Raw genomic sequence first — 17,919 nt, 5'->3', positions numbered from 1 at the left:
ACCTGGATAAGGTCCATCCATACACAATGTAAGGCAAAGTTAACTACGTGGCAGACAAGATGCCCTGGTGGAACAGTGGCTAAGTGTGGAGGCTGTAACCACAGGGTCAGCAGTTCAAACCTACCAGCCACCCTGAGGGAGAAGGACGAAGCTCTCTCTGCTCCCGTAAAGGTTTACAGCCTCAGAAACCCTAGGGTGCAGTTCTACCGTCCCACAGGGTCAGGATGAGTAGGTACTGACTTGTAGCAGTAGGTTCTTATGTGGCTTGCACTATTTTAATCACTTTACACATTATTTATCTTCAAAACAATCCTATGATGCAAATGTTACCAAGTCAGTAGGACTATATCCATTATGGTGGTAAAAATGACGTTCCAGAAGTCCCAGTTCCGAAATGAGTCCCCGTTAGAAGAACATCAAGTCTGTGGCAGAGCAAAATCAGAGGATGGACAGTTCAGCACCGGGCTTATTCTTCGGGGAGCAACCGTACTGCGGTGGGCCCAGGCCTCGGTGACCTATACCATTATACCCACCCCAAGGCCTGCCCCGCCACCACTGCTGCCAGAGCGGGTGCTAGCTGCTCCTGATGAGAACGAATCTGTTCTCTCCCAAGGTGCTGTGCATCCCCAGTGCTCGCTCCCACTGCCAGCCAGAGGACCGCACATGGAAGGAGCCGCGGACGGCTCAACTGATGCTACATTCCTCCCACTGCGAGGACGATGATGACAGCGACCAGCCACACGTGCCAGGCCCTGTGCTGCACGTGACTATGCCATGTAAACACAGAACTGTAAGAGGAAGGCCACTTTGTCATACCTTGTAGAGCACGCTCCGGTCCCCCATCACTCGGCCCTGGGAGTGAACGTGCTCACTGCTGCGCTTCCCCTTCACCGTGACGATCCGCTGCACTTCTGGGGGGATGGTCAGCTCCCAACTCAGTTCAGCGGTGAGGTCCTGGGGCAGGGGCAAGAGAGCTGCCACTTACACCCGAGTCCGAGCCAAGGGCCGTAGCTCACATTCCGGAAGCTTTGTGTGTTAAGGAGCAGAGATCAGTGTGCATCCCGGGGAACCCCAGAACGACAGGAAGCATGTAGTTTGTGAAGAAACTGTAATGCTCAATTTATTCTGAAAGACACTAAAGCCAGTGTCCCAATATCTGCGTGAAGATGGCCCAAGAAGAAACAACCATTTATTGATGTGCCCTAAGCCCCTGCACACCGGGCCCACACTGAACTACCTCACTGGCAGAGACCTCCAAGGGAGTCCGACACAGTTCTGTATGGCCCCAACTCAAAGAAACCTTTCACTGCCGCCGAGTCCACCCCACTCGCAGGGGCCCTACAGGACAAAGTAGAAGGGCCTCTGCATTTTGGAGATGGAAACTCTCCACCCAAGGACAGGGCCTCATCTTCCTCATGGCTGCTATTGTCACAGTGCTGACCACACAGGCTGGCCGGCCAGCCCACTGGGGCTCCTCTTACTGTCGCAAGAAAGAGATAACGAACCATTTAGAGTGAAGCGTTTGCACATCTACACTAGATGGAGCTCTGTGGACTAGTGACTGGAAACAGGGACATGGTCTTCGGAATGCGGTGGTTCTATCTGCCTATCAACTGACTGTCACCTGGTGTATACTGTTGGTGTAGCGGCTACATGCTGCTCCACACAGACAGGGCTGTCTACTCCCAGAAAGAGCTTCAGTCTTGGAAACACACAGGGCAGACTCAATGGCAGGGAGTTTAGGTTTGGGGTCATACTTTGGTAGGAGCCCCAGTGGCGCTGTGATCAAGCACTCAGTTGTGAATGGAAACATCAGTGGTCTGAACCCCGCAGCTGCTCTCTGGGAAAAAACGGCAGCGGTCAGAGCCTGTGAAACTCTCGGGCAGCGCTACAGGGTCACCATGAGCGAGCGGCAATGGACACAATGGCAGCGTCGGGCATTTTCCTGCTCCTTTTGTGAAGGTTCACGGAGCAGTCAGCTGGGGAGTTTTACACTTGGCTGAGTGCGTACCACACTGCACTTCAGTACAAAAAGGCTGATTCGGAAAATCGTGACACAGAAGATACATTAAATGAAAACAGCAAATTTCAAAATAATTTCATGCACCTCCACAAGGGGAAAAAGGAAACGTGTGACATGAATGAAATATATGCGAGGGGCTTCCAAAAGCTGGTGGGAAATGAAATGAAAGACATTGACCGTGTTTTCATGTCCCCTCATCTGTGGTCAGACCCAGCCCCTCATGAACCTCGGTCACTGGTGTCCTAAAGAGCTCGCGTGTATCGCTCTTTACAAGAGGTAACTCCAGGAGATCATGACCGGTGCAGCTCTACCCCAATGTCTACAATTCAGAGCACGTAGTCTATCAAGTGCTCAATTAGCATCTTCAGACATAACGAGCTTGTTATTTTACACACACCCCACCTGAAGATGGAGGAGAAAGCCCTTTCCCTGCTATAGGAAGGGTGGGAAACAGGAGTGTGGCACGGGAACCCCAGGGAGGCTGCCTGCTCCACCGTGCACTGCTGCGTCCCCAGCATCTAGAAGCAGAGCTGCTCACTAACTGAACAAATGACTGCATCCAAATCAGACACCAGAACGAACAGTAATCTCGGTTTACAGCAGGAACCAGGCAGTGTCGTGGTTCCACGTTTGGCTGCTAACCATAATGTCAGTAGGTCAACAACTACCAGCTGCTCCTCAGGGGGAATGAGGTGACTACAGGGCACTTCTACTCTGTTCTACAGGGTCGCTATGAGTCAGAATGGACTCGGTTTGCTTTGGCAGATTTTATTATTTAGTAGCTTAATTCCAGTCCTAGCCAAACAACCAGAAAACATCCACCATCCCTCCCACAAAGGGCAGCGCAGGCCCTTGCCTACCTTTCGAAGTCGATAACCACTCAACCGCCCCTGACCGGCATCCACCAAGTAGAAGAAGATGGAGGGTGCCAGCTCGTGGAGTTGTCGCAAGACGTTCCGGGTGGCTGGGAAAGCGGTGACCTGGAGGAGCCCAGAGAGCCCAATGAAAGAGCCACAGGAGAAGGCTGGGAATCGCTAAGGCCAGCTTCCCAGACTTCCGACCATTTCCCCACTAGAAGGAGAGCCTGAGGAACAAGACAGGGAGCCTTCAAGGAATCAAGCCCCGCTGGACTCAAGTTGGAATTTAACGTTCGCTCGGTGAAAACCCGAGCTTTGACGAGCGTGGGAGAAAGCTGCGTGAGGCTGCTGCTGGAGTGCACTGTGCTGACGGTACTGGCCCCGTGGATGCCACCCCCCGCCCCCATTCTGAGGCATAGTACCTTGTACTCATCATCGATCAACAGCAACACTTTGGCATAGTCTTGATCCATGATGGGCAGAAGCAACGACTGCAAGATGGGGCGCTTCAGGACTGGGGGAGCCACCTGACTCCACTTCCCAAAAACGGGATTGAAGACATAGAGAGCGCTCACTCCCGTCTCCTGCAAGAGGCGCGCACGCGGTCAGGCCCTACCCGCGTCAAGACAATGCAGATGCTAGGGAGAGCGGGGCTCCAGCTCAAGTGGGCGGACCCCAGTCTCTGCCCTCTCTGGGAAAGAAATCCTGGGCCAAGGGCCAATGGTCTCCGATGCGAACGTCAAAGTGAAAAAGACCACCTGTGGTTCCTAGGCTAACCAAGAACTGGACACACTGAAGGCCCAGTATCAAGCCTGTGACCTTGGGGCAGCCCACTTCAAAAGTGCTGAAAGCCCTTCCCAACAGCCCTAAATTGAATCCCTAAACATCTGCTGGGGGCGTGGGGGTGGAGAGAGACAGAACTTTACATTTCTTGAGTTTTTATTTTAAGCTATACTTTAATGTTTTCAACAGTTTTGCTGACATATAATTCACCTAGCATACGACTCAATACTTCAGTCACATCCAGAAGAGCTGTACAACAATCACCACGATCAGTTTTTGAACATTTTCTTTATTCTTGCACTGAATCATTATTAGCTTCCCATTTTCCCCTAACCCAGCGGTTCTCAACCTGTGGGTCGCAACCCCTTTGGGAGTTGAATGACCCTTTCACAGAGGTCGCCTAAGACCAATGAGAAAACATCTTTCCGATGGTCTTAGGAACCGAGACATCGCTCCTCTATCTGTCTCCAGGCGGATACCCCCACAGACGAGTACCTGGTGTGAAGACTATTATCCATGCTACACCATGCTTCAATACAAAATTTCATTTGTTTGTCATTAGAAATAAATGTTTCACTATAATTACATATTGTTTTCATGATGAATCACTATGCTTTAGGTTCAATTTGTAATAATGAAAATGTATCCTGCAGATCAGATATTTACATGACGATTCCTAACAATAGCAAAATTACAGTTATGAAGTAGTGGTCACCACCACACGAGGAACTGTATGAACGGGTTGCGGCATTAGGAAGGTTGAGAACCACTGCCCTAACCTCTTCTTTACAATCCATTCTTATTCTGGAAGGCAGAGCTCTGAATCCCTTTGTGTCCTGCTCGTCCCCTATACCAAAAAAAGAAATCCTCTCACTGTCCGAGTGGATTGCAATTCACAGCAACCCCGTGGGAGGCAGAGAACTGCCTGCCCGGTGGGTTTGAGACCGGAACGCCTCTGCTGTGAGCAGAAAGCCTCCGTTTTCGAATGCTGACCCTCCAGTGAGCAGCACAACACATGACCCACGATGCCACCAAGGCTCCTCAAGCAGCCACTGACAAAAGCTTACTCTTGGAGGAGGAGAGCTGGCTTACTACTAGTCACAGAAGGCACCGGAGCTCCTGGTCCACTCCACACCAGCACTGGGCACTGCCTCCCCCCAGGCCAAGACTGAGAAGAAACCACACAACCCTAACACAGAAGCCCAAAGGCCTTGGAGAGATTTCCGTTACAAACATCTTAAAAGCCAAGGCCGAACTATGGGTCAAGGGCCTCACCTTGTCCTTCACCAGGAGGGTGCACTGTGGAGGGTGGGGGAAGTGGGCGGTGGTCCTCTGCACCATCAGCGTAAAGGAGGAGTCGGCCTTGACAGTGGGTAGATACTGCTTCCACAGGATGGTGCCAGAGCTGCTCTCAATGCCGAACAGCTGCGAGACACACAAACAATGGCTCGCTCTGAGGAGGACCACCGAAACCTTGATTCTTACCCCTGGAAATGAGAGCCAGTGGATTCCCTTTGTGTCCCGCCCGCCAGACCTCAGAAGGCTGGGTCCGTGGGGCTGAGGCCGCCTCACCTTGCCTGCCGCTGTTGCCGTCACCATCATCTTCTGCAAACTGAATTCATCTCTGGCCAGGGTGTCGATGTTGAGTTCATTCCTAATCTGACTTCGGGGCTTCCGCGCATCATAAAACATTTTCCAGAGGTGGGCTGTCCACGCCTGCAGCAGGATGAGCTGAGACGAGAGGCGTTTCAGGAACATGCCCAGCAAGCCGTCTGGGGTCAAGGAGAAGGTAATGCAGCTGAGGCCCTCAGCAGACTCGCTGTTTCCAGCAGGGAGGGACTGCTTTTCCTAACGAGAGCAGGCTCTCTGCTGCAGGGTGATCAAGTCCTTCACACCCTGGACCACAAGCTCAAGGCACAGGCCTGGTTCAGAGGCCCAAGGGCTCACTCTTAGTCTCGCCATGCAGCAGCCTCCAAATGCACTTACCTGCCTCTGAGCTCCTCCACCTGCGGACACTAAGGGGCTAGGAGTGTGCCGTGCGGGATGCAGCCATGCTGGAATGTCACCACCAGTCTGCATCCAGAGGAGCCAGAAGGCCTCTGGTTGCCATGTCAAAACCAGGGTGCAGATGTAGGTGTATCACGAGCAGGTGCTTCCCTCCCTCCCCCGACCAAACCCCACATCTACCTTACAGATGGGTGTAAAGGGGGCCTGGTGGCACAGTGGTTATGCACTGGGCTGCAACTGCACATCAACAGGTCGAAGCCACCAATTGCTCCCTGGGAAGAAGATAGGGCTCTCTTCTCTCGCCCACTGGGGCAGTCCTACCCTCCACTACAGGTGGCTGAGTGCGCAGTGATGGCAGTGTGTCTGGTTTCACTGAGGCCCCGTCTAACCTGACCCCTCAGGCCTCTGCAGCCGAGCCTGGGACTAGTGTCCACTCTCCATCTTTCAACTCACGAGGCGCTCCCCCTCCAATCGCCTCCATAGAACAGGCGTGTGTTCACATGCAGGGGAGCAAAGTGTAACCTGCCCTGGAGCTTGGCAGTCCTGGAGTCAAACTCCAGCCGCAGTAATGGTTAGTGGCTAACCTTCGACAATGTCCTGGGCTTCCTTGTCTATACAAAGGCGTGTCCTCTGTGGGGCACTTGCAAAGCCTGACATACACACAGGATGGAGCATACTGCCTGGCACAGGGCCGATGTGCCTTCGAAAGGAGTACCACCTCTGCGTATTCAACAGCCACCTCAGCTCCAGGAAGGGACAGCGAGCAGGGCACGTGACAAGCACAGCAGTGGGAACACACGCACGCGCATGCACCTCACTGACACTCAACCAGGGAACACAGTGGGCAGGCAACGAGCAGCAAGGCGGCCAGAAACAGGCTGTACCTTGAATCGCTGGATCCGGGCCGCAGAAACAAACAGTAAAGTCAAGTTAATCCTGGGCTCAAGAAAAGCTGCAGTGCCTAGCAGAGTGCTCGGCCCAGTGCGGGCCCCCGGCAATGATGCTGGGTCAGGGGTAAATGGACAGAGGGCAAAGCTGCACGCTGGCGAAGCGGCTCAGGTCCCTGCAGGGTAGGACTGTGGCTGGCTTCATAGGGCCCGGTTAGACTTGACTTGCTCTGGGAACACTGGCTATCAAGTGCACCGGCAGCTCTGACTACACTAGTCCTGGGGTTCTGCTTCCTCAGGCTCTTTCCCAAGAAGGATGCACAGTCCACTTGTAGAGAAAAGGCTGGCTGTGGAGCCATATGGTGTCCAGGGCACCAGAAAGTAGTCAGAGCCCAGGCAGCCAGGGATGCTGGGAGATGGGATCTGTGGCCTTACGACAAGCCCACTCACTCCCAGAGCAGCCCCTCTGGCAACTCTGCTGTCCCCCTCCCTGAGATTCCTACCTGCCTTCTTGCCAAATTCCCCTTCCAGCTCGGCCTGCGCCCCCGTGAGGGGGAGATCCACCATCTCAAGGCACACCACTTCTGCCAGCGACTCCTCCCGGCTCCACAGCACCACCTTGCCTGCTAGAGAAAGCGACCCTTTAGAGAGTGGAGCCTGCCTCCCCCAGAGGCAAGGGGCCCTTGCAAGGCGAGTGCCAGTAGAATGACAAGCAGAACTCAGAAGCCTACAGGAAGGAGGCCACCTACCCAGCTGCTGCAAGAACAGCAGCAGATGATCCTCCGTCTGCACCAGGGCTCGATAGCCCACGGAGTCATCCTTCTTCAGGAACACCTGGATGTACAGCTGTGAGCACGAGGCAAGACAAATCGCCATCAGCACCAGACGCAACTCAGCTCCAGGCTGCTGCGCCACGTCGGGGCCCGGCGGGGCTGCTGGCTACTTGAGCGAGTACCTCCCACAGCATAACACAGTCTTCAAAGCCAACAAGGGAATGGTGCTGGGCCCACTCAGACCTCCCTCCTGAGCACCGCTCATCCACCCACCTCCCGTGGCTGCCCGCAAAGTGAGGAAGCTGGTCAAAGCTGGTCTTTCCACTCACCACCCAGCCTTAAGAGCCACCGACGCCAAGCAAAGCTAGTTGCACACACAGCCTCTCAACCCCAAAGTCACTAAGTCTTTTGAAGTGAATTCCAGCATAATGTACCACATCCATCAGAAGTTCAGTCTATGTCTCTGAAAACAAGGACTCTTCAAACTATAACTGGTGGTGGTGTCGGCTTGTCAAGTGACGTTGCGCTGGCTCTCATTGTGATACTATGGACAACAGAATAAAACACTGCCCTGTCCTGCGGACGCACAGCCGTAAGCACAGGACCGGACAGTGTTTTGTTCTGTTGGACAGAAGGTCACAATCACGCCTGTGTTCGAGCCCAGGGCTGCAGCCCGTGTCGCTGCAGCCCATCGAGTCTTCCTCTTTGCCGCCGCCGCCACCGCCGGTCACCTTCCACCGGACGTCCTTCTCCAGGTCCGGAGCCTCTGAAGAGCTTCTCCAAAGGAAGTGAGAGGAAACCTTGACGGGCTCACTTCCCAGCCCCGAGCAGCTCTGGAACAGAGTTCCGCGCACACAAAGGCAAGACGGGGCGAGGTGAAGGTGCAGGCTGAGAAGGGAGACAGAGCCGAGCATGGATCCAGGCCCACCTCGCTAGTCGTGTGACTGTGGACAAGGCCAGCATGTCACCAGTTTCCTTATTTGGGTAACAAGGTCAGTAATGCCCTCTCCACAAGACTGCTGAGGGGCTACAGCATCATCACAGGTCAACAGTGCAGCAGTTCTGACACAATGCCTGCCTCTATGGAGCGCAGAAGGATTTATCATGCGCCGGTGGCCCAGAGGAGCCAGAACCCAGGTCCAGAGAGCCCAATCCCAGGGCCCGTGACCTGGTCCTGAGCCGAGCAAGCCCCACGCTATGCCACCCAGGGGCCGGAGTCTGAAGGCCAAGGCTCTGCTCACCCGCTCAGGCCGAGTGCCATTCTGCTCCAGGCTAAACGTGATTGTGGTGTCGAGCAGCCGCCGGCCTGTCTCCACCAGGTAGAGGTTAATGGTGTACGTCTGGTTGAAGCAGGTCAAGGAGTCCTAGGGGTACAGAGAGCGGGCAAGTAACTAGAGGGGACCCCCACCCCCCACCCCTCCAAAAGCAAGGAGCCAGGCCAAAGGAGACAGATGTAAAGGAAGAGAAGGTTAAATCTGAAGGCAGAGAGAAGTCCTTGGTAAATACAATAAAATGCCAAGGCCTATGCTGCTTCTGGGAGGCCCTTAGTGGGACCCACGGTTAGCCTGCAAGCTGGTAACCAAGGGCTAGAGGCCCCAGGCCACTTTGAAGAAGCAAGGAAGAAAGGCCTGGTGATCTGCTCCCCCAAAAGTCAGCCACTGAGAAACCCAAAGAGGACATATTTACATTTTACTTTGTTTCCTTTTTGACACACGGCCTCACCATGCGCAGGAATTGACCCCATGGCAACTGATTTTAATGTTTTCCTAAACAGTCGTCTTAAATTTTTTTCTCAAAAAAGGTTAAAAACATTTTTTTCTCATCGCACTTGCTTCTTTATCTAGCAGTTTCATTGACGTATAATTCAATGACCATATAATTCAAATACCTTAAAACCTATTCTAAAGCGCTGTGCACATTTTGGAAAGGAGTTGGTGTAATGTGGTAGACCTCCCAGGGAGAGGGAAGGCTGTGAACTTGGCCAAGGCAAGAGCCTTTCAGAAACTCAGGTGACAGGAGGCCGCCATTGAGACCTCTATCTCCCACCCCATACCCCACCCCTCCACTTCAGAGCAACCATACCCCCTGCCACTTGCCTCGACCATCGGGCCTCACAAAGGAAAGGGGAGAGGGGAGAGGGGCTAGGAGCAGATTCTAGGGAGTCTACCTAACCTCCCACAACTCAGAAACCCCAGTGGATGCTGGGAACGCTACACCTGCTCACAGCCTAGGCTGCAGCCCATCGTCCCTGGTGGCCCCTTGTCTTCATGTACCACCGCCTACCTTGGGACTTGACTTCTCTGAGCTGCTCCCCACTGACCCATCTTCAGAGCTGCTAGGCTTCTGATGGGGAGAGACAGATAAGAGAAAGTGCGGTCCACGCTCCCTTCACTGAGATGGAGGCTTTCATTTCTGAGGAGCACCACCACCACTACCTCTTCAAAGGCAGGAAACCTCACTCTCACTTTGCCCAGAAAGCTGATGGGACCCCTATGGGGTTGGGTCTGATCTTGGGTGGAGGAGGGGTGCTGACAGTTCTGCAGGTGAAAACTCATTTCTCTACAGCCGCTAGCTCCACGTGACCAGGTCAATGGGCCTAGCCTGCTCACTCTCAGGGTTCCTGGCAGAATCCCCGACAGCCTAGCCGAGTGCTGACTGAGCCTCTCCTTGGTACTCACCGCTTCATTGAGACAGGCCATGACCGCAGCCACTGTCTTCTCGCCAGTGGTGGCAAAGCTCACCAGGGGAGTCTGGGGACAAGGCAAGGTGTTGGTTCACCAGTGGTGCCAGAGCCTCACAAAGGTCACTATTCCCACGTGTCACACCAACTGCCAGTTGGAACGGAAAGTGCCCCAGGCTTTGGGAAATAATTACAAGGAGATGGGAACGCAGGAGAAGACTCTGCTGAAGGCAGAACTCTCCTCAATCTGTACTGCATACAGGGGCGAACCCAAGTCCCAAGATGCTCAATACACACAGGGGAGCCGAGCTTCATGTCCCCACTCCCCGGGAGCTGGTCTGACTGGGGTCCCAGTGGCCCGTGGTTACCTGTGGGAAGTTCCTGAGCAGGCTCAGGGTCTTGTGATGGTAGTGCAGCAGAGCATAGTGGCTGGGGGCTAACTGCAGAAAGAACTGGGCTCGGGGCGGATCCACTGGGTTGGGCTGTGTGGCCAGGATGCGGGGCTGGAATCCACTTCCAAATTCTAAATCGAGAGACTGAGAGACAAGAAGGGCGAGATGGTGACAAGTCGCAGAGCCATTCTGGGCAGCAGTGTTTGCCCCACTTAGCTACTGCCAGTAAAGTAAGTAGGCCACTCGGCTCTGAAGTACACACCCATGTTCCCCAGAGCGGACAGTGGCCCACTTCTCACCACCAGTTCAGACAAAGGCCTGAACATCTTCTGCCAGCTGCCAGCTGCCAGGGCTCAGGGAGGCAGCAGACCCTGGGAAGAAGGATTTCCAGGGAGTCAGGCTCACCTTTCTAAACCGCTAGCAAGACCTTGGGCCCGGCTCGGTGCTGGAGTGCATGGGAAACTCACACTGAGGTAAGTACGACAAGGACTGTACTCCTTAACTTACAACAGAGGGAATCTGGAAAGCTAGTATTCCACAGTAGGAAAGCCTCCACTTTGGTAAGTTAGAGATACAGTCCAAGTATCTGATCCTGCTTTAATATCATTCCCACAGTCTCCCCTAACAGCTCTGCTGCCTTACAGTGAGCACATGGTGGGTTCTGTCTCCCTACAGAAGCAGACGTCCTTTTGCTCTCTCTTCCTGCCGTGTCACCCACCCCCTCACACCTTCCCCCAGTGCAGGTATTAGGCTTCCTCACCTGTGAGCGTGGGGACCTTACTGTAGATACCACCCACCTTGTGACACACGGAACTACTGAATGATGCACGTCTCGTACAGCTACCGATAAATTCTCCAAGATAGTAAAGGTTCTCTCTCCTTCCAGTTCCACGTGCACCATCAAGAGGGGCTGAGGTGAGCATGCTGCCATAAAGCATCTGACTCCCTTATTCAGTCTCTCTTTCCTATTGTCTACGACTTTACTACAACCTTTATGTATTATCGCCGTACAATTGCGCCCACTGGCCCTTCGGTTGTTGGAGGCCGGTCTCCTGACAGGAGCACCTCACCTGCAGCGGGATCTGCCTCAGCTCCCACTCCGTCTCCAGGGCCAAAGTGTGCAGGGCGCGTGTGCTCGGGTCCGGGCACACCAGCACAGCCTCATCCACCACACCACAGGCTCCAGTGAGACTCTGCAGCCAAGGGGTCGAAACCCTGACCTGCAAGGCAAGGGGTCAGAACAGGCTGGCAGAGAATCCCTGCATTCCCTCAGCAGCAGCACCACTGGTAGACTCTACTGGAGGTCCTCTGCTCAGGGTCTCCTTGGTCAGCTCCAAAGCCTTGTCTGTCCCCCCAGGGTCCCCCCACACCAGCCACAAAGCTAAATAGAAGCTGTATGGTCTTTCTGATCAGGCCTGCCACTTCAGGTCAAGGCTCGTCTCCTGCACTTGTCACCCATGATGGCAGGACAGACGAGACCGCCGAGTCCTGGGAAGATAAGCTGTCTCAGGACCCCCGAGTCAGAAGTGCTTCCCTGCTACTACGATTGTGAAGCATTTCCTTATCCTGACAGGCAGCGGCCAGAGGGTGGGTGCACTTTTTTTGAGTGCTTAAATGTGAGGAGGAAACGTGGATAAAGGGAGTCAGCGGACGGTGTAAGACATGAAACTAATAATGATACATTTGAAAAAAAAAAAAGATACATTTGATATATGGATTGTTATAAGAGCCCCCAGTAAAACAATTTATCTTATAAAAAGTTTTCATCTTGTGGATCAAACTAAAAAAGAAACGTGAAGAGAAGGAGAAAGCACGTGGCAGTGACCCGAAGCAGGGACCGTAAGAGGCTTTGGCACGCACATCCACCCAGCCAAGTGCCCGGGCCTGCCAGCCACAGCAGGACTCTCCCAACTCCCGCCCCAATCCCCGTGGCCTCGAGTACCTGCTGAACAATCTCTCCGTCTTCCACGTTGAATTTGACAATGTTCACATGGCTGAAGGGCACAAGCCCGAGGACCCACACGGCCCCCGAGCCGTAGGAGTACACCGTCTGGTAGTGGATGCCGTCGCTATGAGGGGAAGGTAGAGCAGGGCAAGAGCTGCAGTCCCGGGGCTCGGCCAGCCGCAGCGCTCAGGCAAGTGCTACACACTCAGTCCGCAAACAGGTTTGGCTAAATGTACACATTTTTGCTTTAGCTTTAATTTGTTGTCAGCCTTTAAAACCGCGATGACATGTAAAACTCAGATTTCTAGGTTAGCGGTAAAAATTAGAAAATAGGGTCTTACTGGGGCTGACCTACCTTCCTGCCCCGCAACCATCAGCTGAGTAAGACGGCCCCCTCGAGGCAGGCCAGGTACAATTCCCCAGTGATGTACCACAGAGGTATGGCTATAACCTAGGTGGTCTCATAAGAATGTGAGGTTTGGATACCCGCCCTATACTTGGGAAATGAGCACAGGTGGTCTGAACAGATCCCTCCCTCCTGTTCCTGTGCAGCTTCCATGCTTTCCACCGGGACCATCTCCACTCTCACTCAACCCCTACCCAGGCTCTTCTAGAGTCGGCCGGCCAGCTTCGTCTCAGGATGGAGTTCCAGCTGCCTTGGACAGAAATTAAGAAGCCCCATGAACTCTACCCTTGAGTCAGCGAGCCATGTCCCTCCTCAGCTGGCTCTAACTGTGCCCACGCTGGAGAGTTTTCTCCTCCTGGCACAGCATCCTCCAGATGAAGCTCCATTAGGGAGGCCCAGACCTCCATCGGGTGACTTCAACACGCTATATGCCACCCGTGGCCAGCTCCCTCACAACAAATGCCTCGGGACTCTCACGATCACGCGGGAGAAGGCAGCTACCTTTCAGGAAGATGCTCCACCCACTTCGGGTGCCCACTGGAGAGGTGGTAGAGGGACAGCGTGGTCCTCTTCAGGACTGCGGCATACTTCACGGACTGCTGCACTCCCACCAGGCCCAGGGCCTGAAAACTGAGCAGACCACGCCGTGAGGCCCAAGCCCAACCCCAGCCCAACCGCTACTCTGGCACCCATCCAGCAGGGCCAGCCTTCTTGAGAGAAACGGGGTGGGGCTCGAGGGGAGGTTCACCAAATGTTTACTGAATCAATGATTGGAGCACACATAAGCTAACGCACAAGATCCTGTAACCTAAACAGCAACAATGTAACATCACTCAAGCAGTTCTCTACACACAGAATGAAAAGCTTGATACTTATGCCGTTCTGTCCAGAACACTACAAAGCTTGGTCACATTCCACAAGACTTTCCAAGAATAACCCTAGTAGTACAGGGCTCTGCCCCTAACAGGTGCTGGGTTCATGCAGGCCACTTGCTGACTCTTCTGTAGTCCCTGGAAAAGCAGCCAAGTTGCTGTCCGTGCAGTCTCTCCTGCATGCCGGCAGCCTTTAACCAAGCCCAGGTGAAATACAGCTTCTTCCTCTACCTGCCACTGTCCAAGGTTATCTCCCAGTTCAGGCCCCCAATGTTGGTCTCCCAGGAACGCATGATCCGGCCCCCGTTAGACACAGTGATCGCATCTAGAAAAGACAAGACCACGGGGAAATCATCTCCCACACTGCTGCTCTGTCCACTCTTGAGGGTCTGTGGACGGTGGCCTCACCTATGATACACAAGCCCATCACTGTTGGGCAAACCCCTGCCCCTACCAGCTCCTGTACCACAAAGGAAGCGAGGCGGTGGGGAGGAAGGGCTGATACCAGCGAGACCCAGCTGACCAGTGCTTACCCTGACCGTGAAGCAGCATGGCATCCACAGCCCCTTCCGGTGTGCCCTTGTCCACATGGCGCCACACTGCAAGACAGGAGGGTCACACATCACGATGAACAACAGAGAGGCGTCGGGGACAGGCGTCGGGGACGACAGGGCTTTGTGTGCCCAGTGAGTTCCATCTTTGCCAGGTGTGGGAAGGTGGGCAGCAAACTGCCCATGGTTTGCTCCCACCCACTGGCACGTGATGCCCCCACAGGGACGTGCTAACACTCAAGAAGGAAAACAGTGGCTGTATATTCTATTTCTGGGATTTTAATGCCTAGAAAATGCAACCAACATGTCATTTAAGAACAGGAACTTTGCTGCTCTACAGAATCCTGTGGGGTCTTGCAGTGATATCTACTCTGAGGCTCCCAGGGAACCGGGACATTATGCTAGCACTAATAACACCGCTGCTGCTGCTGCTGCTGCTCAATCGATTATTACTCTACTAATAACATGAGTTTCAATAGCATTGATGTTACACACCAGCATTTGACATATCTGCTAATAGCCAAGTCTGAATAGCATTAAGTATTCAAAGATGACCAGACAGAAAACCAAAAAAAGCATCAGGATTCAGGAAGAGTACATCTTTTGGCCAGATTGTCCCTAACTCAGCCACAGGCCATTGTGGATGCAGTGTGTTCAGCTGTGCCACCCGAGCCAACCAGTTAACGCAGGTCACTCACAGATCTCCCCCGTGCGCGAGTTCAAAGCTGCAATCACATTCTTCTCTGTTGCCACCACCAGCTTCTTGGATCCAGGAGAAAATTCCAAGGAGGCAAACTTGAGCTTCCCAACATACTGCTGCCTCCTGAGGAAAGAACACAGAGTGGGAACCAGCGGCCAAAATGACCGCTGCACAAAATACTTAGGAAAAAGCCATGGACCCCATACAAGGTTCGCCAGGTGACCACCAACACACCTTTAGAGAACATGAGAAGCACTTAATAAAGGGATTAAAGCAAGGTTTCTGTACAGTGTAGTCAGAGGAAGGGAACAAGAGAAATGATAAGTCTGCTAAATGCAGCCGTGAGACCCAGACCAGGGGTGGGGGTGGGGGTGCTGGCTGGCAAGTTCCTCACTCGAACAGATAACTGTCCCCTAACAGTGCCCTCGCTGTTCACTGGCAGGACAAAGAACTTGGGTCACGAGCACGGAGGGACGCAAGCCCTGCCCTTAGTGATTATACAATCCAACTTTCCCCTGTTTTCACTGGCTACTGGGGAAAAAATCAGGCAGATCTGCTGAGGAGCCTTGGTGGTGCAATGATTACCCGCTGGGCTGTGATCAAGGTCAGCAGTTCAAAACCACCAAAACCATGTTTCGGGAGAAACATGGGGCTTTCTATTCCCATAAAGAGGTACGGTCTTGAAAACTCACAGGAGCAGTTCTACCCTCTCCTGTAGGGTTGCTATGAGTCGGCAGTGAGTTTTTACGGCCCACAAAATGCCATCCATTGATTGGACCAGTTGTCCTCTGCAGGCCCTACTGGTCCCACACATCTGGAATCCATTTGAATCACGACGCACACTTTTCTTGGAACATAGCCCATCACTCTCAACACTATACGCTAAGTATAGAGTCGAGCTTGTTTCACTGCCAAGTATACAGGAGGCACGTGGCTGCTAATGACGAAATGCTGGCATCTCTAGCCCATAATGACATTTACACTAGATTTCCCTTACCACGCTGTTGCTTGTCCAGTTAAAAAAAAGTAAACCTAACCGGTAATCAAGAGGTTTAACAAAGACAGGTTCACATGCCACCTGGCATTTCCCTGTATTTTCACAAATGCAATTCACTGTACCCAACGGAGGACAAAGAACATAACCCCCATGATGCAGGGGAGAAAACCAGGCCCAGAGAAGCCAATGAAGTACTGTCACAACCAGATCCCAGAGCTAAGAACACCTTCTTTTGAGTCCTATGTGCGTTTGAAATAGTATTATGTCTTCTGCCGGACTACCAAGAAATGCTAGCTCATGAGAAGAGATGTAAAAATACACCCAGGTATAACAAGAAAACTAAACGCACCACAATAAACAAAACAAATAAGGTGTTTAGCAATTTGGTAAAATGTATTTACAAATTTTTCATAACGAGTTCCTGATGAAACGTTGAACTAAAAGAGCTGAAGAGATGTCCAGGGGAGGCTGGAGAAGACAAGCATTGGGGGAAACCCTCCTCAAGTTCAAAGAGTCCTGAAAACTCCCATAGGCAAAATCTCGAACTACACAGGAAGAATTAAAAGCTGGAATACACAGGTTCACTGTGCCAAAGGAAAGTGGGGTACACTGAGCCACGTCAGAGGGTAGCACGTGACCAAATTCAATGACATTTAAAGTTCAAGTGGCTTTGAAGGCAACGCAAACTCAGTGGTCCCTCGTGGGTTTCCAAGACTGTAAATGATCATCGTCTTTGTCCCACAGAGCGGCTGGTAGTTTCAAATGACAACCATGCAGATCCCAGCCCAACTCATAACCACCACACCACCCGGGCTCCTCAGTATGTTTATAATGTATACCCAGGACACTGGGAGCTCCTCCCAGCACTGTTACCAGAACTCAAAACTCTCTCACTGCCGTCCAGGCATTTCGGACTCACAGCGACCAGGCAGTCGAGTAGAACTGCCCCTGTGGGCTTCTGAGACTGTAAACTCTACGGAGCAGAAAGCCCTGTCCTTCTCCCAGGTTACTGTAACATACATTTGTCACGCTGCATCAAGGGCATCAGGTGTGTAACAGGCAGTCAACAAAAGCGAACAAATTTGAGACAGAAAAGATTTCAAAGAAGCGATCGTCTAAGCTGGTCTCTGAAGGACAAACGTTCTTTCAATTAGTAATAATGAGTAACATTTAACGATTGCACGCAATGGACCAGGCATGGTGCTAAAATCACTTAAGGGCTCATTTCGGGCGTCCTCAGAACTACTCCAGAAGGTATGTGGATTCACCCCAAAGCAACTCCACTCTGGGGTTTTAAGCGGTGGGAATCGGCGGGAAAGAACGACCAAATGGCAACTTTTCGATGGTTTGGGGAAAGGTGGGAGGGAGCTGTGCTCTGAGCCTAGGACAAGACTGGGCTGGGAGGAACCATTCCCTGGAGAAAGAGGGGTGAGCAGGCTCAGTTTGGAATTGCTGAGACCCCAGGCCCCAGCCACGTGCGCAGGAAACAGCAGGCCGAGGAGGGGTGGGAATTCGCTGAAAACTAACGACCACCGCAGCCAGCGGATCAGAAACCTAACCGTCGCATAAATGGCGCCTGTCGAAGGAGGACGGGCCGGTGACTTTGGAACCCGGCTCCAAGCGCGCCTGGAGGACAAGGCCGGCTTCGCGGGCTGGCCTTGACTTCATCTGCGTGCGGCCTACACGGCCGAACGGGGGACCCTCCTTAGAGAGGGCCCGTGATCAGCTGCAAGTTCTGCGGTCGCCGTCTTAATATCCTCAATACACGCTCCAGAGCAGCCGGCACATTTTCGCTCTGCACCGCGTCCCACACGTAGGTCCCGCGGGATGGCGAACCCTTCTCCTTCACAAGCTCACTGCCATCCGGCCGGTGCTGATGCTTAGCCACCCGGAGGAAACCGGTCGGGGGCCAACCGTCGCCCACCTCCAGAATCGGCCCTGCGCATACGCACCAATCGAACTTGCCCACTTGGTCTTCGTAGACGGCGGCCGCGGGGAGAAGGGATAAAGCCACGAGCCAGCAGCTGGACACCAGCGCGGCCGCCA

At 53.2% G+C, this 17,919-nt stretch overlaps 1 protein-coding gene across 1 annotated transcript in view; it reads right to left on the bottom strand.

The window, feature by feature from the left end:
- The window catches only part of EMC1 (ER membrane protein complex subunit 1), a gene marked incomplete at its 5' end in the record, with an annotated part of 26,155 nt that extends 8,238 nt beyond the window's left edge, over positions 1 to 17,917 (bottom strand). The window contains 19 exons of the mRNA XM_030888028.2: positions 817 to 954; positions 2,884 to 3,003; positions 3,303 to 3,464; positions 4,939 to 5,088; positions 5,236 to 5,435; positions 6,555 to 6,563; positions 7,061 to 7,183; positions 7,307 to 7,403; positions 8,572 to 8,694; positions 9,614 to 9,673; positions 10,009 to 10,080; positions 10,379 to 10,546; positions 11,473 to 11,622; positions 12,345 to 12,471; positions 13,255 to 13,383; positions 13,857 to 13,950; positions 14,159 to 14,224; positions 14,875 to 14,999; positions 17,826 to 17,917. Coding sequence (XP_030743888.1) covers positions 817 to 954; positions 2,884 to 3,003; positions 3,303 to 3,464; positions 4,939 to 5,088; positions 5,236 to 5,435; positions 6,555 to 6,563; positions 7,061 to 7,183; positions 7,307 to 7,403; positions 8,572 to 8,694; positions 9,614 to 9,673; positions 10,009 to 10,080; positions 10,379 to 10,546; positions 11,473 to 11,622; positions 12,345 to 12,471; positions 13,255 to 13,383; positions 13,857 to 13,950; positions 14,159 to 14,224; positions 14,875 to 14,999; positions 17,826 to 17,917 — 2,205 coding nt within the window. The remainder of the gene's footprint in view (positions 1 to 816; positions 955 to 2,883; positions 3,004 to 3,302; positions 3,465 to 4,938; positions 5,089 to 5,235; positions 5,436 to 6,554; positions 6,564 to 7,060; positions 7,184 to 7,306; positions 7,404 to 8,571; positions 8,695 to 9,613; positions 9,674 to 10,008; positions 10,081 to 10,378; positions 10,547 to 11,472; positions 11,623 to 12,344; positions 12,472 to 13,254; positions 13,384 to 13,856; positions 13,951 to 14,158; positions 14,225 to 14,874; positions 15,000 to 17,825) is intronic.
- Between the last annotated feature and the right edge of the window lie 2 nt (positions 17,918 to 17,919).

Source organism: Echinops telfairi, unplaced genomic scaffold, assembly GCF_000313985.2.
Source record: "Echinops telfairi isolate 266 unplaced genomic scaffold, ASM31398v2 ScPeMD7_7457;HRSCAF=8495, whole genome shotgun sequence".
In the NCBI taxonomy this organism is placed as follows: Eukaryota; Metazoa; Chordata; class Mammalia; order Afrosoricida; family Tenrecidae; genus Echinops; species Echinops telfairi.
This window is presented reverse-complemented; position numbering and strand designations above follow the sequence as displayed.